Here is a 27,577-nt window from a genome sequence, read left to right as displayed (position 1 = left end):
CCAGCATTCTTGCCAAAATTCCACGTATCCATAGTTTATTCAATAGCTATTTTCGATTTGTATATATTTATAGAATCATTGAAGTAAATAATCAGTTGATTCAAATTAATTATTTAAAAGTTCTGAACGTTTCCGTCAAGCTGACAGTGTGTCACATGTCGACTGTGAGTTGTGACACTATCTGATAAAATGCTTAATACTGTCTACTCCACTTTTGTGACTACTGTATCGTGTTTGTCACAATTGAAAATTTGAACCGGTCGGTCGTGATTACGAGTCGCTCTTCGTAATTGAAAAGGGCGTATCGCTTTATTTTGTTTGGACGCGGTAATTTAATATAACAAATTGACCGTGCAGTGATAAATTGCAAGCTATACATAAAGTGAACAGTTTTGTGGTAAAAAATGGGTGCAAAGGTGTCCAGAACTGATTTTGAGTGGGTTCACACAGAAGAACCACATGCGACTCGCCGGAAGATCATCCTAGGTATGAAATTACGTCATTTTTAAATATTTAAATTAGTTCTACAGTCACATTTTGAGCTAACTCGTTTCATAATATAATAATTTCACATTTAATGTACCGAAAGATAATTTAGTCTTTAGACTAACTGTTTCTCCTAATCTTAGACGATTTCTATCTAAATAACGGAGAAAAAGCATACAAAATGTTATTTGACCCGTTTTTTTATTAATAATCAAAATATATAGAAACATTTTAGCTATGTTTCGAGACTTCGATGGCGTCAATATTGTTTTGAAAAATAAGGTTTGAAATAGAATTTATAGTTGTTTTCTTTGCCTGAATACTTTGCATTGAATTTAAACTATTACTATAATTAATTAATAAGGTATTACTATAATTAGTTTTAATTGAATTATAATTGAGTGAAAAGCAACTTTGTGCATTGATTTTCTTTTATATTTATAAATTGTATTTTTGACCCCTGCATGGATAATAAGCATTCCAGTTTCTGAAACTTAATAATAGGGAGTATAAAACTATACAATTCATTTTTATTTTGTTATTTTTAAAACATCTATTAAAAATACATGTAGATAATTCATTCACATTAAACAAAGATTTTTCCCAATTTAAGCTTACTTCTAAAATTATATTTTAAATTGCTGTTTAACCTCTTGGCATTATAGTGGAATATTCTGCTAGCCATTAGGTACTTTATAGAAATCAATATTGATTTGAATTGTTTAAAAGTATTTTACACAACATAGGAAGGTTTTAAAAACCCCATCTTGAATTTTTTTTAATGGCATCATTTTAATAAATAAAAAAAAAACAAATTAACACCTTTGCCTATGTATAGTGGTAAACATAAAAGAAAAACTTTTTACTCAATTAATAAAATGTGACATATTTTATTAATTGAGTAAAAAGTCTTATCACATTCCTGAATGATAATAATATTAAAGAACTTATTCAAACATGGAATGTTGCGATTAGAAATTATTACCTATACTAGAATTTTTATATGTACCATATATGTCTCGGTTTTATTGAATGTTTTATCAGTTTTTATGTAAGCTTACAATTTGGCGAGCTGAAAGATAATTGACAAGAAAATTAATAATATATCATTGATAATTTTGTTATAGCTTATTTATTAACACTTTACACACAACTAGTTTTTGTTTGTGGCTTCATTTGTGTTTAAAGTAAGTTGTCATGATGTATTGGGTAAGTAGCCTTCCTTGTCCATGTCCTTCCTTGGAGCTAAATTTAGCTTTGTATTAAAGTTTTTCAAATTTGGTACAATGCTTTGGCTGTAAAAGAGCGACAGACAGAAAGAGAGACAGAGTTACTTTCTTGTTTATAATATATAAGTATAGATTATTAAATACTACAACATATAGAACTTAGTATAGTAACAACAAAAACTTTATCTTGAAAAATTTAGTGGTATTTATGTGTTTGTCATAGTATATTACGACTAACCTGTGCCTTTGTATAGGAAATTTATTACTTCTTCGATTATTTTCTAATGTATCCTCAGATCCTCATCTCTATCACACAGTTTCTAATAAACATATTATTTTTCCCCCGGCTGTGTACAAAAAGCTATAGCCATTATATTTTCTTTAAAAATAATATAAATTCATGGGGAATCCTTTAAATAATTAATTATAATAATTTATTTATCTGTCCATAATTTACAATTGTCACTAATTATTTATTTTTTATTTAAATTTTAGTTACAAAAATAATGGATGATAAGTGTCATCATAATTAGCAGCAGAAACTTGATCTTAAGTTTTTTTTATAATAATGAATAAAAAAATAAAAAAATTAAGGATAGATGTGAAGACTTTTGTTCCTGCAATTGCACCCACACTTGAGGACTGTAATATACATTGTGCAGTTAGTTATTATCTTTTTGGGATTGACTGCTGTAACCCAAATCACTCAGACCAAAATAATTTTCATAGTGAAGATTTAATTCAAAGAATTTTCGTACAGTATATTTTATCCAGCTCCTGCTTTCCACCTTGCGTAAATCATCAAGCAGGAGCTGGATGCGAGTAGCCAAAGAAAGACCACAGTGGTGTCTTGGAGAGGCCTATGTCCAGTTGTGGACAAAAATGAGCTGATGATGTGTGTGATGTGTGATATTATACCGAAATGTCTAATATTGGGATAAGTTATTGGTTCAGTAATGTTGGTCATCCGTCTTTCCTCAGCTGGCTTAACTTGAAATTAAAATTAAAATTTGGTGGTATGGGGGGTACCACGAGATATTCTATTGCCAAACAGGATTACTTAGTAATATTTACAGGTTTGAAAGGTTACTGATCCAGTGTAACTATAGGAACGAAGGATATAACATCTTAGCTCCAAAGGTTGGTTGTGCAACACATGTCAAAAATGTCAAGTGGAATATGAAAAACTTGACAATTTAATATGATAAAATGAGTCATGGACTCATTTAATCGTCATGTAACTTTTAATATAAATAAACATATATAAATGTATGTTAGTTGTCTGTCTGTGCATTCCTAAATTTATTCAATTATATTGAAATGTTGGGGAATTTGAGGTCTGTATTTGACCAGTTTGTTCAGAATCTGTTTTTCTTCAGGAGTCTTATCTTTGCTGTTATCGGTTTTAAATAGGGAGTTTTTCGTATGACGCGATATTTCAACCAACAAACAAAACTATAAGTAAACCTATGTAGCATAATTCATCTTTGTACGTTTGTCCATCAAAATAAATGTGAAATGTCAGGATAGGTAGGTGTTATTGGTACAGATAAAGAATCATTTTGTCTATATACCCAAGGCGGCTACGATAGAACATCTGTATACATGTAATGGTTACCTCGCGATGTTTTTCCCCATTGATTAGATATGAAATATAATACCTATATCATAAGATAGCCTAGTGGTTAGAACGCGTGCATCTTAACCGATGATTGATTGCGCTCTCAAACCCAAGGAATATTTAATAAAATATTTCAGTATAATAAATACGCCAGTAGAATGTATAAACTATTATTGCCTTGAAGTTAACAAATCGAATTTTTACAAAAAATTGTAAATGTCGTTCCATCCATGCGCGACTCTCTCTTGTTTTTTTTAATAATCCGTTTTCGCGGGAAAACATCATGTATTATTATATTCAGCCATACCAATGACGTTCTAAAATCGATTACACTTTTACGAAAACCGATACACTGGTAAAATATGAGTTTATTAAATATATAATATAAATGTATTAGCATAAATAAGTATTTCTAACAAGTACAGCTTCAATGACAGAGGAGCATTTTTTTATGACAAAACTATCCACTATTTTTTTATGTCACCCAATGTCAAAGCAAAGTCAACGCATTAGTACTAAGTACTGTTTGGCGGTTGAATATCTGATAAGTGGGTGGTACCAATTTTAATTTCGATGTGGAGTCGAACGAGTCAGTTTTATAATACTACTACTAAATAAATACTATATTGTCTTTAGTTTATTAGTAGTATATATGTATATAAGTAGTAATATTCTTATGCTCAGTAATTCTCACGTACTCATTGTAATGATCGAGTCTATAGACTAATATGACAAAATTGAATATAGAAAAATGTTAGAGATACTTTAAAATGTTGTAAACCGAATACAACAAATAAAAAATAGTTGGGCGTTGAGTTTTACGACATACAGCCAAGATTATTTTATTAATTTAATCGAAAATATCTAGGATTAAGATTAAAAACATTAATTCGAATATTATTTTTTATTCATAAGGCTACTCTAGATATCGGGCGCTAGGAAATAATATTTGAGTACGTTTGTACGCTAAATAGTTGTATGACATAATTTAAACGACTTTTTTCCTTATGACGCGTATGCTTATGTAGTTTCTAGAGAAAACTTTCCGAAGAGATTACCACAAAGTCAAGGACGATTATGATTTCAGCTGTTTCTGTATGTACGTTCATATGTATTTGACAAATAAATATATCTTGTTTGCCCGCCCATGTGAGTTTATATTAAAATAAATATGGCGTCTAGACTAAGTCCCGTATTGTAAAAAAAATGTTTTGTGTTTAATTTTAAATGAAAAGATTTAATTGCTTTAGTGATAAATTGTAAGTGGTATAAAAGAGTATGAATAATAATATTAGTAAGTAAATGAACCGTTTCTAAACGTAACTTACACGCACGAATTGAATGATTTTGAATATAATGAACGAACATAAATGATTATGTAAGAAATGAATACGGTTGTTTAAATTTATAATTTGTCATTTAAAATTCGGCGCGTGTTCGCATAGCAACAGTATTTCTTCAATCCCTGAGTCATAATGTTAATTGGTTATTGTGTACCTAGTTGCGGCTCGTTGGTCTAGATAGGCCCTAGGGTTTCTATTTATTACATAAGACTATTTCAGTTTTGATCAGACCGCCCCTTTTAATATTTATTACGTAAGAATCTAAAAGAAAAAATTACTGTAAAATTACTGATTTACGTTTTTGGTTTATTTTTTAAAATAACAACTTTTTGAAATGTTGTAATTTTAAAGATTTTGAAGGTCCAAGCGAACTCCGGCAATGGCGCAGTTTTCCGCGCCTTTTCAAATATTTTTTTTATCGTACTTACCTTACCTTTGGTTTGACAACACCTTTTACTTGTTGCTTTAATATATTGTTCATGTATTATCTACAAAAACCTTCCTCTCGAATTACTCTATCTTTTAAAATAATAATAATACTTAAAAAAAATACTAAAAAACACGCTAATGGCTTTGTCATTGGCACTTAATACTAATAAGCTGCAATTATACTAATAACTTATACTAATAAGCTAGCTGAAAATCGCACTCAAAGATTCCTTTACACAGTTACATGCATACATAAAGTCCCAGCTAATAAAAGTATGTTAAAAAACGCATCAATATTCGTTGCATATATTAAAGATCTAAGCATACATACACAGACAGCGTTAAACGACTATGTTTTGATGATATGTTATGATAACTAAGCTAAAAAGATATATAACCTATATCTTTATGAACTGTTATTTTCAAGATATATAAATTCAATTCAAAAAAATATATTGGTAAATAAGGCATATTAATCAATAAAAGATTATACATACGATACAGATAAGAAATTGTGAAATTAATACATGTTGACTTCCAGGCAGGATATTACATACAATATATAATTATATTTAACTAACATAACTGTATTTTTGAATGTTGAAAAATAGTAACTACTGAGTTTCTTGTCGTTTTCTCTCAGTAGAATCTACTTTCCGAACCCGTGGTAACGTCATTTAATTTAATTATTAAATGACGATTTAAAAGAGCTTGTTGTTGAATAAAGTATATTTTGACTTTAATTATACCTACATTACATTCCAATGGAATAACAAAAAACCTATACATAGGAAATCTATGCGATTAGCTCAGCTATATTGTGTACTAAAAACAGTTTCTGTACAATTAATGTACATATATTTATTTATAAAACAACCCTATTCCAAACTAATTACAATGAATGCTGGTTAAGTGAGACTACAAGGGACCTGCAATATTGTTTCACTTATAGAGGTATTCCACTTATACGATGTCTCGGATACCCAGGCATTAATAAATGTCTGTCTTATTTATAGAGGTGCGATCATTAAATAAAACAATGTCTTAGGAAAATATAGATGAGGAATAAGTTAGCGAACAAACAAAACGTCATTATCTCAGTTACAGAGGTTTATGTGTATAAAAATCAATTGCTGTCGCATTTATAGAGGTAACTGTGATGATAAAACAAAGTAACTAATTCCAGTTACAGAGGTTTGCATCGTCCCACTAACAGAGTTAATTCAACGTCAAAGTGATGGGACAACAGCATGAGTTCCAGTTATGGAGGTATTTCAGTTATCCAGGTCCCACTTAACCAAGTTTCACTGTATATCCAAAACTTGCTGTGCCCGCGACGTTGTACTCGTTTGAATTTAACAAAAAAAATATTGTAGCCTAAGTTACTCCTTATTATATCAGTTATCTACCAGTGAAAATCCCGTCAAAATCGGTTCAGCGGTTTCAGAGATTAGCCGGAACAAACAGACAAACGGACAAAAATTGTAAAAAATGTTATTTTGGTATGTGTACCGTGTATAAATACATATGCATTGAGTAAACAAGGGCTATTTGAATATTAAAAACAGATACTCCAATTTTATTATATGTATATATAGATTTAATACACTGTTTTGCGAATACAATGTTATTTCAAAGTCAAGGTTAAAGTTATTTATATATGCCAATGGTTATATATTAAACAGATGGCGATCTCCGTGGTTGAGTAGTGTGTACACCGGTTTCCATGGTTACGCCACACCGAGGTCCCAGTTTCATTCCCGCCCAAGTCGATGAAAATAGATTAGTTTTCTATGTTGTCTTGGGTCTGTGTGTTTGTACCGTCGTTACTTCTGATCTTCCATAGCACAAGTGCTTTAGCTTACATTGGGATCAGAGTAATGTATATGATGTATTCCAATATTTATAAACCAAAAAAAATTAAAATTACATAATATATATGAGGCAGCTAATTCAATCCAACATATGTTTATGAACCGACGTACCAAACAAAAAAAAAAACTTAAATCTATACTTATATGAAAGTAACTCTGTCTGTCTGTATGTCGTTATTTCACGACCAAACCGCTAAAAGACTTATAAGGAGTTAAAAAAAAAACTTAAATCTATACTTATATGAAAGTAACTCTGTCTGTCTGTATGTCGTTATTTCACGACCAAACCGCTAAAAGACTTATAAGGAGTTATGGAAAATCAGAAGAAATGACGGTATCACAAACACCCAGACCCAAGACAAGATTGGAAACTAATGAACTTTCTACATCGACTCGGCCGGGAATCGAACCCGGGACCTCGGCCTGGCGTACTATAAAAACACACACTGGTGTACACACTACTCGACCACGGAGGTCGTCAAATTATATATTCGATATTTATATTTATCATGTAATGTGTCTGACTAATTTCAATTAAAAACAAAAGATTAAATGAATTTCGAAGTCGATTGAAAGAAAGATTAAGTTCGATAAATAGATAACTAGCGGACAAATACACTCAAGTGAAGTATCTGAGTCATATCTTTAAATAGATGTAGTTCGGTTTGTTTGTAAACTAAACACTTGAGTTTCAGACGACTTTTCACATCATACTCGTATATACAATGATAACAGTAATGAGGACACTTCACCTAACACCCGACTTGTCATGTCATGTTCTAGTTGTTGCCTATTTTACCCTATCAATTTCATCTAAATCGGTTCAGCGTTTTAAGCGTGATGTTCCTTTATTTATAACGTACTTGGTAGGGCTTTGTGCAAGCCCGCCTGGGTAGGTACCACCCACTCATCAGATATTCTACCGCTAAACAACAGTGTGCAGTATTGTTGTGTTCCGGTTTGAATGGTGAGAAAGTCAGTGTAACTACAGGCACAAGGGACATAGCATCTTAGTTCCCAAGGTTGGTGGCGCATTGACGATGTAAGGAATAGTTAATATTTCTTACAGCGTCATTGTCTATGGATGGTGACCACTTACCATCATATGCCATGCCCATAGGAACGTCCGCCAATCTATTCCATAAAAAAAGGTATACCACATAGTATAAAACAAAGCTTACCGCTGTCTGTTCCTATGTATGCTTAGATATTTAAAATTACGCAAAGGATTTTGATGCGGTTATTTTGTAATAGATGGAGTGTTTCAGGAGGAAGGTTTTTATATATAATGGACAATATAGTAAAGAAACACTGGTAAATTTAAAAGTTTCTAATGTGATGTAAATAAACAAATTCTGTAGTATATTTAGTATATGGATCAGAGTGTTGGGCTACAAAAGGGATGATTGAAAGACAATCGCATGTTGCGGAGATGAGAATGATGAGAGGAATTTGGGTGTTACGCGAATGGATAGAGTAAGAAATGAGTACATAAGAGGAAGTTTGAAAGTGACACCGATAGCCGAGAAGTTATGTGGAAGGCGGCTATCATGGTATGGGCATGTAATGCGGAGGAATGAGGAATATATTGTGAGGAAGGCTTGAGCATGGATGTGGACGGATATAGAGGTAGAGGACGACCAAGGAAACGATGGATGGATTGTGTGAAAGAGGATATGGTTAGAAAGAATGTTACTTGTTAGATGACGTCCGACAGAGAAGTATGGAAGGAGAAGACATGCTTCGCCGACCCCAAATAATATTGGGATAAGGGCAGGGGGAGGATGATGATTTAGTATCAGTATTACACCCGTGCGAAGTTGGGGCGGGTCGTTTGTCAATATTATATGTGAAATTAACTCTGACTGTCTGTCGATCTTTCACGACCAAACTCCAAGAAAGGACATAGGCAACATTTCTTGCCTGATATGATAACCAACAATCTAAAACAAGGGCGAAGCCGCATCCCACTACTGGTTTTAGCATAGATTTTTAGGATTACAATTCACTTATGACGGTAGCAAATTAAAAAAAAAAACATTTCCGATGAATATTTATCACGACAGATTAAAAAGATTTTACAATTGTGATAAAACGTTTACGCAAGTATTTTCTAACGACGATAAATGAAAATTCGCGATATGTTTAAATAAGAATCTAATTATATAGTATTTAATCATATTTTAGATTGTACTTGTTATTAATTGAGCTGAGATGGCCCAGTTGTTAGAACGCGTGCATCTTAACCGATGATTGCGGGTTCAAACCCAGGCAAGCACTACTATATAAATGTGCCTAATTTGTGTTTGTGAAACCTGCATGTGTCTCACATGGGCATTCCACCAACCCATATTGAAATAGCGTGGTGGAATATGTTCCAAAACCCCTCTCCTTAATGGAAGAGGAGGCCTTTTCCCAGCAGTAGGAAATTTACAGGCTGTTTCTTTACTTTAATTTACTTTTCTTGTTATTTAGTTTTGGTGAAATTCCACGTTACAGTATGGAATAATAAACTGTATTTAACTATTAGGTATTTAGTTTTTGATAAGAGTTAGAGATAACGCATGCGGATTGAATGGAAATGCCCATTTGAATATCTGGCCGATAACCATAATATGTATCAGTGCAGAATGTATGAATAATGTTGCTATACTTATTTCAGAATTGTAAACTTATCTTAACATTTTTTTAATATAAAGGAACCCTTAGGGGTCATTTATTTAATGTGTAAGACGGTTTAGAGAGGGAGTTCGATGTCTTATATTTTCTTACAAGTGGTTGGGAAGGAGTGCGATAGTTCTTACATAAGATAAAAAAAGTTTAAAATTAATTGGAAAAGCGCGAGAAACCGCACGATTTCCGAGGTTCACTCGTATACCTTTAGAACCTTTGAAATTACAAATTTTGAACTTAAAAAAAAATGTAATTTGAAAAATAAACATTATAATATACCGAATATGTATACATTTTTCCTTTAATTTCTTGCGTAATAAATATCAAATAGGGGAGGGAGGAAGGAGAGGGGGGGAGGGGTGTTCGGCTTATACTTATTTTTCTTATAATAGGAGGGAAGGAGTCAAAAACTAGCAAAGATAGTCAGTCTTACCTAATAAATTAATAGTCCCTCAGTGTCCGTTAATCCCAAAGGAATATTCGTGCTATGTGAGGAAACCCCCCTACAAAGTTTTTTGGCCACCGATTGCAGTATGTATCTATTGTGCCTCGCACGAATTGAGCAGATTCTTCATAGAGAAGGGAAAAATAAACCATTCTCGTCGGCATTCGGCAAGCATTCGGGGAACCTCAGAGGGAGACGGAAAGATCTCGTCACTCCTGCACCGGATTAGTCATTGCAATCGGTTGTCTCTTTCTAAATTACGAAAGTTTCAGCCGAGTAAATAATCTGGATACCCCTTACTCTTTGGAAGCAGATTATGTCATGGGGTCGCATGGTCTACTCCGCTATCCAGGAGCATAAGTCGCCCTATGCTATCATCTTTGGCATGTTCTGACGGTAGTGCTAACACTCAAGTTACATCTTAACTAAAGTTAATAAATAAATTTGTCCAAATTTCAAGAGATATCATTGTCCAGACCAGCGGTAGGCAACCTCTTGGTAGGCAAGAGCCACAAGGTAGCAAAATAAACTGTAGGCGAGTTTATTTTGCTACCTTGTCGCAGTCAAAAAGAGAAAGAAAAGAAATGAAAATTGCCGACCACTGACTGGTCTAGACTATTCCTTAATCACTTAGTATTATTTAATTTATAGTATTAATTCATAATGAGTTGTGTAATAAGAACTGAATGTTACTTGCTCAGATTTCAACCTGCGACCTTCGGTTAAAACCTCCGGTTTCTATTTATTGTGTCACATCAAGAGCTGAGATCGGACAACAATTGGACAGGCGATCTTAATGTTGATTGTGTGCACAAATCCGCGCAACTCCTACTAGCTTTTTGAGTTTTTAATTTATCTTAAAATAATCATCTGGCAAAGATCATAAAGAAATCGAAATGTGCCAGATAAAAATCTACCACGTAATTATTCGGCAATTTTCATTGGATTTTCGTTGGAAAAAGTCATTGTTTCTTCTCAAAAGAATAATAATAACAATATATGTATATTGGACAGCATCACATACATAATTCTGATACCACAGAATAATGAACTTTTTCTACATCGATTCGGCCGGGAAATAAACCCGGGACCTTGGAGTTGCGTACCTATGAATACCGGTGTACACACTACTCAACCACGTAGCTCACCAAAAGAAATAGGCCTTTACCCAACATGAGAATATTTAGATAACGTGACTTCACAAAATGTTCGGACATTTTTGGTACCTATTTTAACAATCACCTATAAATTGGGACCTACTTGCTAGAGACTGATTAGTTTATCAATCCTCTGTCTCATTCTCTCGAATGTGAAATCAATGAAGACAGAAAGGGAGCAGTAATTGCTTACCACGAATTTAACGATCTATGGTTAACTAAATGACTTAAATTAACGCTCGAACTCGAATGACTGGCGCGAATGGAAATGATTAGCAAGTTTGAACAGCGTGGGAATATCGACTTAAATGCCAATTATTCTCATAAAACACAAGTTTGTTCAGTGATGGTGGCTACACTGGCTCACACTTAAACTAGAAGACAACAGGGGTAGTTACCCAAATGGACTTAATTAGGCCCAAAGCAACCACCAAGTAATCCCTCATTGCGATTTAAGTGAATTTTAATGTATCTATACAATATTAGGAAGAGCCGAGATGGCCCAGTGGTAGATGGCGCATTGGAACAGCGTGTTGGAATATGTTCCTTCTCCTCAAAGGGAGAGAAGGCCCCAGCCCAGCAGCGGGACATTTACAGACTGTTACTTTTATACAAATATAAATCAGAAACTCACTATCTGTTTGTTACACTTTCTCGACTAAACCACTGTAACAAATTTGATAAAATTTGGATTGAAATAAGCGTGAACTCTAAGATAAATAGGATACTTTTCCAACTTAAAACCTATGACCCACTTAATACGTGTGCTAAGCCAGGGGTGAAACATTAACATGGTATGCTATCCTACACTAATATTGTAAGAAGGAAATTTGTGAGGATGGATGTATGTTCGTTTGTTAGTCTTTCACGAAAAAATTACGAAACCGATTTGGATGAAATTTAACAGTAATATAGGTTATACACAAGAATAATACAGGCTTTAATTTATAATGATTTTATGTTATTTGGTCATAATATAATGATAGGTGCATCATCTATGTTCGTTACTTCTGATTTTTCATAACACAAGTGCTTTAGCTATTTACATTGGGATCAGAGTAATATACTTTTTTTTATGGTATAGGTTGGCGGACGAGCATATGGGCCACCTGATGGTAAGTGGTCACCATCACCCATAGAATGAAGCTGTAAGAAATATTAACTATTCCTTACATCGTCAATGTGCCACCAGACTTGGGAACTAAGATGTTATGTCCCTTGTGCCTGTAGTTACACTAGCTCACCCTTCAAACCGGAGCACAAAAATACTGAGTACTGTTATTTGGCGGTAGAATAACTGATGAGTGGGTGGTACCAACCCAGATAGGCTTGCACAAAGCCCAATATTTGTCCAATATTTATTGTTAGATCAGGCATATTCAGACGATCCAAAAGTTCTTTTATGAGTGTTATTTGAATGAAAAATACATTGATTTTGTACGGAAATAATTCCATCTGATGTTGCTTAATAATTAATTTGTCATACGTGACTTAATTGATAATAATATGACAAAAAATAGCCTTGAACTGGTTCATGCTTTCACCGTTCGATAAAGGTATTAGTGTCTTCCGTACCGATTAACTTATCCTTTATCAAATAATTTTTTTTCGATACGATATCGAAAACGTGAGTGAAATATTACGTGAGAGATACGAGCCATAAATACAATTATTATCTTTAAACAACAGCCTGTAAATTCCCACCGCTGGGCTAAAGGCCTCCTCTCCCTTTGAGGAGAAGGTTTGGAACATATTCCACCACGCTGTTCCAATGCGGGTTGGTGGAATACACATGTGGCAGAATTTCTATGAAATTTGTCACAAGCAGGTTTCCTCACGATGTTTTCATTCACCGCTGAGCACGAGATGAATTATAAAGACAAATTAAGCACATGAATCAGCGGTGCTTGCCTGGGTTTGAACTCACAATCATCGGTTAAGATGCACGCGTTCAAACCACTGGGTCATCTCTGCTCTAATATAATATTATATTAATAATATTCTTATCTTTAGTAAAACATTATATGTAACTGACATGACTGTATTTTTTTAAATGTTGAAAAAGAGTAACTACTGAGTTTCTTGCCGGTTCTTCTCGGTAGAATTTATGTTCAGAACCGGTGGGAGCTTCACTTAATTGTTAAATGACGATTCAAAAGTGTGTATAGTACGACACAACTTAGATGTAGCATCGGCAGAATTCGTAAAACCGATCACATCCGAATTGAGTATGCCATCCCAAATTATCAATATTTATTTTTCATGCGAATATGATCTTTACACAAACGTAATAACTTGTTATGGCCTAATATATTCGTCAATTTGACGCGTCGATTTATATGCACTTGCTTTCTCTGACTCGTGAATCTATAGCGACGAATAGCGTCGAATGGCGCGATAGGGAGCTATTTCTTTTGGTCGTGTAAATCTGCAGTAATCGCTTTTATTTTCATTCCATTGCATTTTCCGATGCTACATCTAATTTGTGTCGTACTATAAAAGCCTACTTGGATAAAGTATATTTTGATTATGATTTTTGCTGTCACGTTGTACCTATCGTCCTTATACCGAACGGCGAACACTAATAGTATCACATCGAAATATCGAAGACACAGGTTCAAAGTCTATTTAACGAATTTAAAACAAAACACATTTAACCTTTCATTAAAATCAATTTAAAATGAAATGTATGTATGATGCTCTTGTATTTAAATTGTACGTGTATGTGTGTTTCATCGTTGTGTGTGTTCTCGTAATAAATCGTAATAGGATTCGGTTTAGCTGAATCTGTTTTGGTCGTATTTACGCTTTTCTACAATATGGAGTTAATGGACTAATGATGTATACGAAAGAATACATATTAAAAAATCAATAGTTTTTGACGACCTCCCTGGTCGAGTGGTGTGTACACCGGTTTTCATGGGTACACCACTCCGAGGTCGAGTCGATGTAGATTACCATAAGTTTTCCATGTTATCTTGGGTCTGGGTGTTTGTGGTACCTTCGTTACTTCTGATTTTCCATAACACAAGTGCTTTAGCTACTTACATTGGGATCAGAGCAATGTATGTCTTGTTGTCTCATATTTATTTATTTGATTAATAGAACACGAGAGCTAGCTGGGACTATTTCAGTCAGTCAGTCAGTGTAAGAATCGTATTACGTAAACATATATCTAAAAAAAAAATAGTAACTACTCCATTTTTTCAAGGGTTGCTGGTAATATATACTTCTATACTAATATAAATGTGAAAGTAACTTTGTCTGTCTATCTGTCGCTCGTTCACGGCTAAACCAATGAACCTGATTTGATGAAATTTGTTATGAAGCTTAAACTCAAAGGAAGGACATAGGCTAGTCTTTTTGTCTGACACATGACAAGCAAAGCCCTTAAACGTGAACGAAGCCGCAAGCTTCAACTAGTTCTGTTGTATGTTAAATTACATGTATGATAATAAATAGCTGATACAAAATTGAGAGCTGAGATGGCCAAGTGGTTAGAACGCGTGCATCTTAACTGATGCGTGTTCAAACTCAGACAAGCACCACTGTATATATGTGCTTAATTTGTGTTTATAATTCATCTTATGCTCGGCGGTGAAGGGAAACATCGAGAAGAAACCTGCATGTGACAAATTTCATCGAAATTCTGCCACATGCTCATTCCACCAACCCGCATTAGAACAGCGTGGTGGATTATGTATCCGTCTCCTTAGTGAAAGAAGCCTTAGCCCAGCAGTGGGAAATTTACTAGCTGTTACAATACTTTCTTTTTTTACAAAATTTTGCTAAAACAAGCCATAAATATATATTAACTATCTATCTGCATGATATGGTTCACAAGAACAATTTAATCGCAGTTCAGAGATAGGCTTGACAGTTGGTTTGTCTGGCCTTATGTCTGTGGTCTGAAAAATGTTTTTCATCCAAACTATACGTAGTACACTGGTACCGTCTCTCTAACTCTCCATGTTTTTCTTACAGAAAAATACCCAGAAATCAAGAAGCTCTACGGCTACGACCCCATGTTCAAGTGGGTGGTGACTGGCATGGTGCTGACCCAGTTCGTGATGCTGCCGATTGTCCAGCACATGAGCTGGCCGATGCTGTTGATCGTCGCGTACTGCTTTGGGGGTGTTATTAACCACTCCCTCATGTTAGGTGATCTGTTAAGCTTATGTTTTCAGTTCCTTGTGACCTACCTAGTTATCCTTCCAAACAAAGGGATGTAAGGTTTCTAAGATCTCGTTATGAGACAATTAGTGGTCAACCAGAACCATCCCTGTCACGGTAATATGCGAAAGCGATTCCCTGGCGCTCACCGAAAAAACACATATGGTACGGCTGGTTTTTAGTTGGTATTCCGGTGTACCAGGGCGCACTCGGCGTCCAGGGCACCGGAGATTTCCACATAGACAAAATAGAAAGCCAAAGATAATCTACATCGACTCGGCCGAGAATCGAACCCGGGACTGTGTATACCCATGAAAACCGGTGTTAGGTGTACAACCGGAGATTACAGGCTAAATTTAATTTTTAAGACATTAACAGTAGTACTCATTGTTAATTCATAATATCTTGTATACTTTTCGTCTGTGTGTAATTAATTATAAAAGTTTGACATTTAAAGAGATTGTAGCTGGTCGATTTGAAACGTATTATAATTATTTATTTAAACAGTAATTCACAATTTTATCCAGCACATAATATTCCAGTTATAGGCCTGTATAGAACAGCTATATTAAAGAGAACATCTGGGTTTAATACCAACTAGTAAAATTGAATTTCATCACAATTTTTTGCTGTAATATGAATGTTTTATTACGTGTAAATCTTCCTATATTAAAATGATACTATAAATGTTATATATTTAATCTATTCTTATCAATATTGCGGAGATCAACACGTAAATTGAGCAAGGGACAGGTTTTTTATTACCTACATATTTCTAACCAGTTTTGGCTCCAACCGTATCTCGCATTTTATTTTTTGGCTGTCATCTGTGTAGGTATAAATAATTAATAAATAGTTTAAAAATATAAAAAAACACGCTTTTAGCACGCACTGAAAATTTTATATGGAGCGTTTTGTCCAAATAAAGGTCACGTGATATTTTTTTCGTTTCCCATTCAGCAAAACCTTTCATTTGATAAATGGGGTTGCTTTTCAAATATCCAATCCGCCATCTTTGTTGTCCGCCATGTTGTGACTATTCTTTTCATATTCCTAACAGACAAACCCTGTCATTTCATATGCATATCATGGGGGTGCATTTTGCATAGACTCTCCGCCATCTTGGCCATCCGCCATGTTGGATTTAAGTTCCGTAACTATTTTTTCGTATCCCTGACAGAAAACCCTTCCATTTGATATCCATATTATGGGGGTGGATTTCAGCCAGTCCTCCATCTTGGGGAGGTCGCCATATTGGATTTGTAATGACATTTCTTAGCAAGTCATGTATTGTCATAAGAACTCAGAGCGTGTGCAAAATTTCATCCTAATCGAAGACCGGGAAATGGGTCAAATCATGATTCCAAGATTTTTCTTACATACGTAGTTGCAAATGAAAGTAATAAAAGCGTGTTAAAAAAGTAACCTTAATAGCTTCATTTGAAACTTAATCAAAATTTGGTTCACTGTTGTGATGAAAATGCTAAAGACAAACTGACAATATCGTTTGCGAGAGGTAACCAATAACGGAACGAGATACCGTAGAACATACATACATATATTGAGGACATATTAGACTGTCTAATACTAGTAACCTTAAACTAAAATAGTTATTTTAGTTTATTTGAGAGTTCTCATATGTTATTTTTACAAAATCACTTTTACCTGTTAGAGAGGCTTTAACCTATGTTTTAACATCGTAGGGTAAATATATCCTCTGATGTGGATTGCTCAGAAAGGCAAAGTAATATGCACAAACAATTACATTACTTGGAATGACGGATATACTACCGCAATTTTTATATTGGGTATCCTACATACCTAATTTATCTGAGTCTTATTTACTTATGTAATGATAGAATCTAATCTATCACAGTTTAAGCGAATGTTCGCGGTGTGAAACGACACTAAAATTTTACATGAATTAACAAACGAATATATGCAAATCTTGTAATTAAAATTATCCTCATTATAATGATTCCCTGTCATTAATCATTCGCTAACGTGATGTGATACAAGTATTAACGCACGTTTCGCTTTATCAGATACGATACACTCGAAATAATACACTTGTATCGTCCACTCGAGAACTGTTATCAGATAAACGGTTTGTAATGTGTAAATAATCAACATCCCCTTCAGTTTTGAATTTATTTCTGAAACGCGATAAGATTGCAAACTTTCCATGCCGATTCTTTGATTAAATTGTTAATGAATAATCATTAAGAGCTTAGTGTACTACGATAACGTAGGTAGCACAACTATTACTAATCTTAATCAATTTTGTTTCTTACATAAACGTGTCCTGTTAATATTATAAATTCGAAAATATTTGAGGATTGACGTATGTATGTTTGTTAGTCTTTCACGAAAAAAACTACTGAATGTATTTGGGTGAAATTTAACAGTAATATGGGTTATACATCAGTATAGCAAATAAGCTAAAATTTATAATGATTTTATGTAATTTGGTCATAATATAACGATACATGTCAAGTAACTATGCGAAGCCGGCGAGTCGCTAGCCTAATGATCACCTGATGATAAATGGTCACCATTGGTTATAATCGTCAGTGATGTATGAAATTTTACATCCCCAATTTACCACCATACTAGGGAACTAGTTACGGTTTTACTTGTACACTGTTTCAGACATCAAACCAAACCTAACAATGATAAATATTGCTTTTTGACGGTAGAATATATCATGGGTGGTACCTACGTGCTACGTGCACGTACTATACGTGCAAGACAAAATTCTGCCATATGTGAATGCCAAGGCAGACTAAGCTTCAAAACTTGTCCTTAAAGTAGATAGATTTCAGATTTTTTTGTATGGCTCACCTTGTGTACCAGTCTCTAACTTGCAAAAGTTTGACGATTTTTTTGTGAAATTATGAATACAACATAAAAGTGTTATATCTTAAATCTTTATGACACCTACAGTTTTATAAAAATGTGTACAATTATATGCTTTTTATATATTATATTATTTTGTTAAGTGTTTAAATTTAATTATCATAAATGTACTCATGAATAACTAGTTAGGGGCCATTCATTTATTAAATAAGACTATTTCCACTGGTTTTTGACCCACTCCCCCCTATGATAAAAAAAAATTGGAATAGGCCGAACCCATTCTCCTCTGTATAATATTACTTACGTAAGAATTTAAAGGAAAACGAACGAACGAACGAACGAACCTTGTCATACGCGTGGTTTCCCGCTTTTTTTCAAATAATTTTAACTTTGTGCATTTTTTTGATCTTATGTAGGAACTATCGGAACACCTTTCAACCCCCTGGTAAGAAAACATAAGACATAATTGACCCCCCTCCCCCCTAAATCGTCTTACGTCATAAAGGAATGGCCCCAAACGTATAATTATCTTAACAGTTGTACATTTTAAATTTTGTTTATTTTCTTTCAGCTATCCACGAAATAGCCCACAATTTAGCGTTCGGTCACAATCGTCCCCTCCACAACCGGCTATTTGGATTCTTCGCTAATTTACCAATCGGTATACCAATTTCAATTAGCTTCAGGAAATACCACTTGGAACATCACAGGGTAAGTTTGACAATAGTTGTATTATTTGTGACTTTACCAACGTTACTTGGTGGTAGGGTTTCGTGCAAGTCCCTCCCATCAGATGTTTAACCATCTCTCATCAGATATTCTATTGCTAAACGACTGTACTTGGTATTGTTGTGTTCCGGTTTGAAGGGTGGGTGAGCCGGTGTAACTACAGGCACAAGAGACGTAACATCTTAGTTCCCAAGGTGGGTCATTGGCGATGACAGGAATGGTTAATGTTTCTTTCATTTCCATTGTCTATGGGCGGTGGTGACCACTTCCCATCAGGTAGCCCATATGCTCGTCTGTAAGCAATAGCATAAAAAAATTCTTTACATTTATATTGAAAATAATAATAGTGGATAAATTAATTAGAAAGTCATTAATTTTGTACGTACAATTAAATGACTAATACAAATTTTAAAGTTTTGCATCTTTAAGTCACATTGCAATGCATGAAACAATAGAGGCTTAAAAATTGAACCTTGCAGTACCCCATGCACAATATGCGATGAGTAAGCTACCTAGACGGGCTTGCACTAAGTAATCAGATGATGCAAATAATAGATTATAAGTTCACACTTATCTTTTAAATCTGCCTTATAATTGTACATAATGTATCATTATATAGTATAAAACAAAGTCGCTTACCGCCGTCTGTCCCTATGTATGCTTAGATCTTTAAAATTACGCAACGGATTTTGAAGCGGTTTTTTTTAATACATAGATTGATTCAAGAGGAAGGTATCATATATATGTATAATAATGTACAATATAGTAGATAATCACTGAAAAACTGTTAACATTGTCAGACATTCTGCAGTATATTAAGTATCAGATGCCAAAAAAATGCCAGAAAAAACTTTCTTTTTCAATTTTAGTACCAAGGCGATGAAGTTATAGATGTCGATCTACCCACATTGGTGGAAGCGAAGTTATTCTGCACAACGGGTGGGAAACTTTTGTGGATAATACTCCAGCCGTTTTTCTACTCCATCCGGCCGTTGGTGGTGAGACCGAAGCCACCACACCCTCTGGAGCTCGTCAATCTCATCATTCAGTTGTTCTTTGATGCGATCGTCGTCACGGTATTTGGTGAGTATTTATTTCTTGTAATTTTTATCTGTCATGTCTGTCTGTATGATGATAATTTTAAATTTTAATTTAATCGATTAATTATGTACTAAAGTTAAATCCTTATGATTAAAAATAAGTAGAATGTTTTCAAATGTAAACATTCAAAAATCGAACAATTAGTCACGAATAGAATATGAAAAATAACGGTTAAAATTATTCGATTTTCAAAAAGTTATTAAACCTTAACTTGCTTTAAAATTCTTCTAAAATTAAATGTCAATTTTTTAATCAAAGTACTTTAATGTAACAATTATACATCAAGAACTACTGGGAATCCGAAATGAACAAAAACTGTCAATTCTAACGACACAGATTAAAAAATGTTTTCTTTTTTTTCCAGGTTGGAAAGTACTTGGATACCTGATAATTGGCTCATTGATGTCAATGGGAGTACATCCTGTTGCAGGTAAGTTATAAAAACTGTTAAACTTGACTTAACTGTTAAAGTAATATAGCTTGTCATTTTTAAGCAATATAAAATAATCGTTGACATAGTTTTTGAATATATATATTAATGAAACAGGAGGCTTTTTTATATACTAACCAAAAATTTATTAATGGATAGATATACAACTTATATTAAAATATATATAGCGTGTTTTGCAGAAAGTTTATGTAATTATACATACATATATCATGGTAGACAACGCTTATCTTTTTTTTTAAACTATTAAACAATTTATCTTTTATAAATATTATATTTTCTTTATTAATACTTTGGAGCACGTACTTAATGTGTAGGTCTAAAACTAGCTTGTTTATATCTTTTTTTTCAGCGATAAGTATTTTTAATAAGAAGTATATTTATGTGTATTAAGTATAAGTATTAGGGTGTAATTATTTGTATGTAGGTTTATAACTACACCGCCTACGCTGATGGTTTTAAAAATGTAACTAAGATTGTATTGGAAGAGTTTCTTGTATTTGTTTGTGCTGTACAATAAAGTATATTAACAATTACATACTAAATAGATCGAATAAAAATAAATATTAGTACATTTAATTTTTTTTTTAAAAGTCATCATATAACACTGGATCGTTAAACACTGACATATGACGTCATAATGTTAACACGATAATAATGAAAGCATTGTGACGTCACGTCTTTGATCACATTTGGCATAGCTACTAAATTATTAGTACAAGTCTATTTGATTCGATATTAAGTTCCTTATAATATTAACTTTCCTTTGAAGTCATCATACAACACTGGATTGTTAAACACTGACGTGTGACGTCATAATGTTAACGAGCAATATTGCTAACATATTTGGTCACAGTTGGCATAGCTACTAAATTATCAGTACAAATTTATTTTTGATTCGACAACATATAATAATATATTTCAACCATTATCCACCAGGTCACTTCATATCAGAACACTACATGTTCCGTAAGGGTTTCGAAACGTATTCGTATTACGGACCCCTAAACTGGATAACCTTCAACGTTGGTTACCACAACGAGCACCATGACTTCCCAGCTGTACCTGGTAGCAGGTTACCTGAGGTAAGTATCATTTACAATTTAAACAGGTCTGTTTCTATGACTCCTAGCGATGTCAAGGTCATAGGTTCATTAGCCCTAGTTGTTTCAAAGTTAATCGATTCGTATTAAGTCCATTCCACGAAACGAACTCCCAAAGGTAATTATTGCCTACACGAACGCTCATTGGCTAATCCGCGCTGATAGGAGTGCTGAATGAGTGCTGTTCCTGAATTACCAAACAGAAACCGAATCATCAACAATATTTATTGATTGCCAAAACCTGACTGATCTTAATGGTACTATTGCTATTTATTATTGATATAGCTATACTACTATATATTGAATGAAGTTTGAGTATGACTTTGATCAACTTTCTATCCATTCTCACGTGCTTCCCGTTATCACAGACCTCTTATCCTTATCAGTATTAAAATGTATTTATGTAGATAATTATCACTGGCCTTGTATGTCTCTTGATATAAATACTCGCTGTAAAACACCTGGTGTTCACTTGAATTGGTTTTGTTTTATGAATATCCAGATAAAGTTACTGTCTTGATTAGCTGTCATTCTCGCAGTTATAGTACGACACAACTTAGATGTCGCATCGGCAAAATTCGTAAAACCGATCACATCCGAATTCACTACGCTATCCCAAATATTTATTTCTCATGCGAATATGATCTTTGCACGAACGTAATAACTTCTAATATCATTTGACCTAATATATTCGTCAATTTGACACGTCGCTTTACATGCACTTGCTTTCTCTGACGCGAGAATCTATAGCGACGAATAGCGTCGAATGGCGCGATAGGGAGCTATTTCTATTGGTTGTGTAAATCGGCAGTAATCGGTTTTATTTTCATTCCATTGCATTTTCCGATGCTACATCTAATTTGTGTCGTACTATACCTTATTACTTTTCAAGACTGTCAATTGATGGTTTTCGATAGTATTTATAATTAAACTATTATCTATACATATAATAAATTGGAGTGTCTGTTTGTGATATAAAGATAAACACGTTTGACTACAACAACAACAACAGCCTGTAAATTCCCACAGCTGGGCTAGAGTCCTCCTATCCCTTTGAGGAGAAGGTTCGGAAAATTCCAGATGAGATGAGATGAGAGTCGAGATGGCCCAGTGGTTAGTCACGGACTCGACAAGAGTGACGAAACAGTCACCGTGAAAAAAGTTACCAGTGCGCGCTAGTCCTAAGAAAATATGAGACAGTCTTTCGTACTATTTGATGATTCACATAAAAAATACTAAGATTTTTGTCTGAAGTCAGTATTGCATAGTCTTATCTTGTGATGTATTTTGACATGTATGTGAAGCCTCCCGGATAGATTGAGCGGCTAATAGGTAGGCGGACTTGTAAATAGGCAAGCTAATGGTAAGTGGTTGCCATTGCCCATAGACTAGAAAATGAATTTACAAATCGGTTTTATTAATTCAATATGGGATATATTATATACGCTACGTCCGAATATTTATTTTAGAAATTGAGATTTGAGAGTTTCAACTACTTATGATTAATATAAATAAACAAAGTTAATTACAATATATGATTAATTCTTAAGTTTTACGTGGAGAGATTTGAGAGCCAGTAAAGTATTCAGTGCAGTACCAATGTGTATACGGAGCTTTATCGGCTCAACTGTCATTATCAATGTCATACAAATGTTATCTGTCAAATAAATATTAAGATATTAAAATATTGATTGATTTGCAAATATTCTAAGCATTTCCAAAGTTGAATTGTCGTTCCTATGCGGATTGGAGAAACACACATGCGTCAGAATTTCTATGAAATTACACACATGTAGGTTTCCTCACGATAAACAAAAATGCTGTCTCTGGGTCGAGCTGAGATGGCCCAGTGGTTAGAACGCGTGCATCTAAACCGATGATTGCGGGTTAATACCCAGGCAGGCACCACTATATATATGTGCTTAACTGTGTTTATAATTCATCTCGTGCTCGGCGGTGAAATAAATCATCGTGAGAAATCGCCACATGTGCATTTCACCAACCCGCATTGGAACTCCTTAATGGAAGAGGAGGCCTTATCTCAGCAGTGGGAAATTTACAGGCTGTTACTTTACTTTACTATGCTGTTTATACCAATGCCAGTTATTGTAACAATTTTTTTTTTATTTTTTCAAGGTAAAAAGAATTGCTTCGGAATTTTACGATGACTTACCACAGCATCACAGCTGGTCCTCAGTCATATACGACTTCGTAATGGACCCTGACATCGGGCCATACGCCAGAATCAAACGCAAGCACTATGGCCTTAAGAGCTAGATGTAAACACACGAAACGTCACTCAGGCAGCGGAAATTAATATTTATTTATCGTTTCGAGAAGTTTTATTATAATTAGAAGTATTGTTAGTTACAGATTTAGTTTTAAAATTATAGACGTCAGTTCTAAAAAAAAAATTTAAAAAAAAATTGTGGCTGTATACAAAATGATTCTGAGTCTTAATTCTATTTTTTTTTATATTTCATTCATTTGTAAATAAATTTAAATTAACTATCGAGTTATGTTGTTTAAAATTGTACATAATTATGTTGAATATCAATTATTCACAGTCATAAATTTTCGTGTCGACTGTAACATTTTTTTTTAATGTAAATATGCAATGACATTTTATCTTTGAATAATTAAAAGTCTGTGACGTTATCAGAGACAAAATTATTGTATTTAATTGGCTTGTTGTAATGAAGCATAAGAGTCAATTTCACTAATATATCCTAGTGTGAATCGTAAATTCATAGACAAAGTAAAGTATTTTTATAATTAATAAATTAGTTAATCTTGATCGTACCGTTCAATCTCTATCGTAACTTCTCCATCCACTGTGATATTGGCGAAATATGAGTGCCTTTCTAGCACGAACAAATTAAAAAAATTACAAACATGAAAAAGCCATAGAGGTATTTAATCTATGGTTACCGTGGAAGTGATACATATTTCTTATAATTCCTTGTGGTGTTGGTGATCACTATCAGCTCGCTGATTGGCCAGTATTCCTTCCTGTTATAAATGATATAAAAGATAAAATGTCATTGTTAAATAAAAGTGAAATTATCGAATAAAGATATTTAGTTTTATTTTATTTTATTTTAGATTATGCATTTAATGCAGGAGTGATACTTGAGATATTATTAAAAACTGAATAAATGTTATTAAATATAATACTGACCATGCGCATGTTTGTACATGCATACATGCATGTAACAGCACTCAGGTTATGTTAACTTTTAGTTAATGCCTTTAGTTTATAATATAATATTAACGGTATCATATTAAAGTAAAATGTAGGAAAGAAAACTATATTTTATACTTGTATATTTTTATATAAAAAAATAATAGTTTTAATATATTATGCTTTATTTTTCGCTTCTGCATTTATAATAAATAGCTATTGCAGACATGTATTGTAATGCTGGTAAGTTTTTTTTAATGATCAAATGCGGCTCCTTAGCCTATTTCGCGTTGATTCTAAGTGAAAAAAAAAATAAAGTGTAATTTTGAACTGTACAGGGATTTAACGCGATCAATATTAATGGCTTAAGAACGCATGTCACAAATAAAGAATAATAATTTATATAATTAAAAAAAACTATGTCATGTATGTTGGGGTATGTTATTTTTATCGAACGGTATCTTTTAAAATGTGTTTAAAATTTACAGTTGTTATTTTTTATCTTTTACAGAAGATTCGATAATTTGACAGTTTAGAATTGAATTTTTGACATATATCAACATGGCGTCGCAGATTTATTTGCGAATTTAATTATGTCGATTAATGGTAGTCGTGTATAACTAATATTCACATAAAACCGGTTTTAACCCCAACATATATAATCTCTAGATGTTAGTTGTATTTTTTATATTATCACTGATTTGGTTTGTCTTGTGTTAAAATTTCTTACTCTATACAATTTTGAAAGCGGTTCGCACGCATTTTGATTAAGCGCTGTCTTAATAAAAATAAAATTATTAGTTTGTAACAAGCCCATAAAGTACAGATTATTGTTTATATATATATTATTGCTTTAATTATTATTATTTTTTAATATGTTTCTACTGCATGTACAAAAAAGTATACTCATTACGAAACAGGATAAATTGTTTAAAAAAATGTAAAAAAGTATAATTATATATCGACGATTTAAATTATATTGTTTTTAAATTTTAATCGTCTGTAATTCAAAGAGATCTGATTTTGTATAATCTGTGCTGTATGGTGTTTACACAAGGCAAGGTAAATACAGGATGTATTATAGTAATGTACAAAGCTGTTTTTATGTGTATAAATCTATAATATTGTATTAAACGTTCATTGAATATATTTTGTTTTTATTTCAACAATGAAATCCTCCTTTCCTCCTAAGTCAGCATGATACAGTAGGTATTTAATGTTAATGCAATACAACTTGAATTATTTTATTTTACTCCATTTATTTTCTTAGACAACCATTCTTCACCATTGTCCCAGCAAGGATGGCTTGATTCAGGAAAAGACTAAGATGGAGTGTAAAAAGACGCTTTTCCAGTAGGTTTCGGCGAAGTTTTCAGTTAAACTCCAATATTCAGTTGCAAATACAATATATTTTAAATATCACTTCATACTGTAATTAGACTTTACAACACTGTAAGAGTTGACGTAGTTTTATGGTACTCCAATATTCAGTTGACAATAACTATATTTTTTTGAAATATAGACTTTTAAACAGACTTTTCAAAAATCAACTTCCCGCGTCCGCGTCTCCAAGATGGCCGATTTGAATGCCGCGCGCCGTCCAGTGGCCAACAGTGTGACCAGTTGATAAAAACATTTTACTAATAAAGTTACTTATTAAAGAAAACCTTACAGGAGTACTCGTTCTATTTTGACAAGTCATTTTTTCTCAGAAGTTTTTCTCTCTTTGCCTTACTGTACACTGTTCCGTACTCACAAAAATACTAGAATCAATATCAATTAGAGAGAGCTGAGATGGCCCAGTGGTTAGAACGCGTGCATCTTAACCGATGATTGCGGGTTCAAACCCAGGCAAGCACCACTATATATATGTGCTTAATTGTGTTTATAATTCATCTCATGCTCGGCGGTGAAGGAAAACATCGTGAGGAAACCTGCATGTGTCTAATTTTATCGAAATTCTGCCACATGTGCATTCCACCAACCCGCATTGGAACAGCGTGGTGGAATACGTTCCAAACCCTCTCCTTAATGGAAGAGGAGGCCTTATCTCAGCAGTGGGAAATTTACAGGCTGTTACTTTACTTTACTTTACTTTACTTTACTTTACTTTACTTTAATATCAATTAAATATAATTAAGGATCAAATAAAACAAAGAGACGGTGTATAAAATTTATTAATATGGACGGTTTATTTTAAGTCAATCTTACAAGTTAAGTTTCAGATCTGAGTGCTGGAACTAAAATGGCCTAAGTATTTTACCATTTTCCAAATGTACGAAAAAAAAAAATTGTGCTTATGACATTACAATACAAACAGCAAACATTCTCATTACCAAAAGGTCATATTGTCATAAGGTTTACATTCGACCTTTTAATACCAGACCAGATATATATTTCTCCCAATTCCCAATCCATTCGTACAGTTCTTGTTTTAATAAAGTCATATATTTTGTACAAATAAATTGTAAGACAGAATTAGTTATACTTAAATCATTTTATACAATACAACTAATATTAAAAATACTATGTGAAACATTGTTTATTTAATTGCATAAACTTAAATTAAGTCTATAAAAATTATATCTTTATAGTTATCATATATTTAATGTGAGAACAGTATAATTTTCAACACACAATAATCCAATAGATTGTCAATATGTATTTCGTTCTATTTACAGACTAATATATTTAAAATAAGAAAACCACAGATTTTAAACTTA

The 27,577-nt window shown here is 33.2% G+C and overlaps 1 protein-coding gene across 1 annotated transcript; it reads left to right on the top strand.

Moving 5' to 3' along the window:
* The first annotated feature begins 173 nt into the window (after nucleotides 1-173).
* Nucleotides 174-26,001, top strand: LOC124541918 (sphingolipid delta(4)-desaturase DES1). The gene is made up of 7 exons (XM_047119849.1): nucleotides 174-486; nucleotides 15,242-15,418; nucleotides 18,861-19,000; nucleotides 19,888-20,101; nucleotides 20,484-20,549; nucleotides 21,507-21,652; nucleotides 23,807-26,001. The coding sequence occupies exons 1-7, from the start codon at nucleotides 405-407 to the stop codon at nucleotides 23,945-23,947; spliced, it is 966 nt and encodes a 321-aa protein (XP_046975805.1). The 5' UTR covers nucleotides 174-404; the 3' UTR covers nucleotides 23,948-26,001.
* Nucleotides 26,002-27,577: the final 1,576 nt, after the last annotated feature.

Source organism: Vanessa cardui, chromosome 29, assembly GCF_905220365.1.
Source record: "Vanessa cardui chromosome 29, ilVanCard2.1, whole genome shotgun sequence".
Taxonomy (NCBI): Eukaryota; Metazoa; Arthropoda; class Insecta; order Lepidoptera; family Nymphalidae; genus Vanessa; species Vanessa cardui.
Note: the sequence above shows the minus strand (reverse complement) of the source record. Positions and strands in the feature narration are given on the sequence as shown.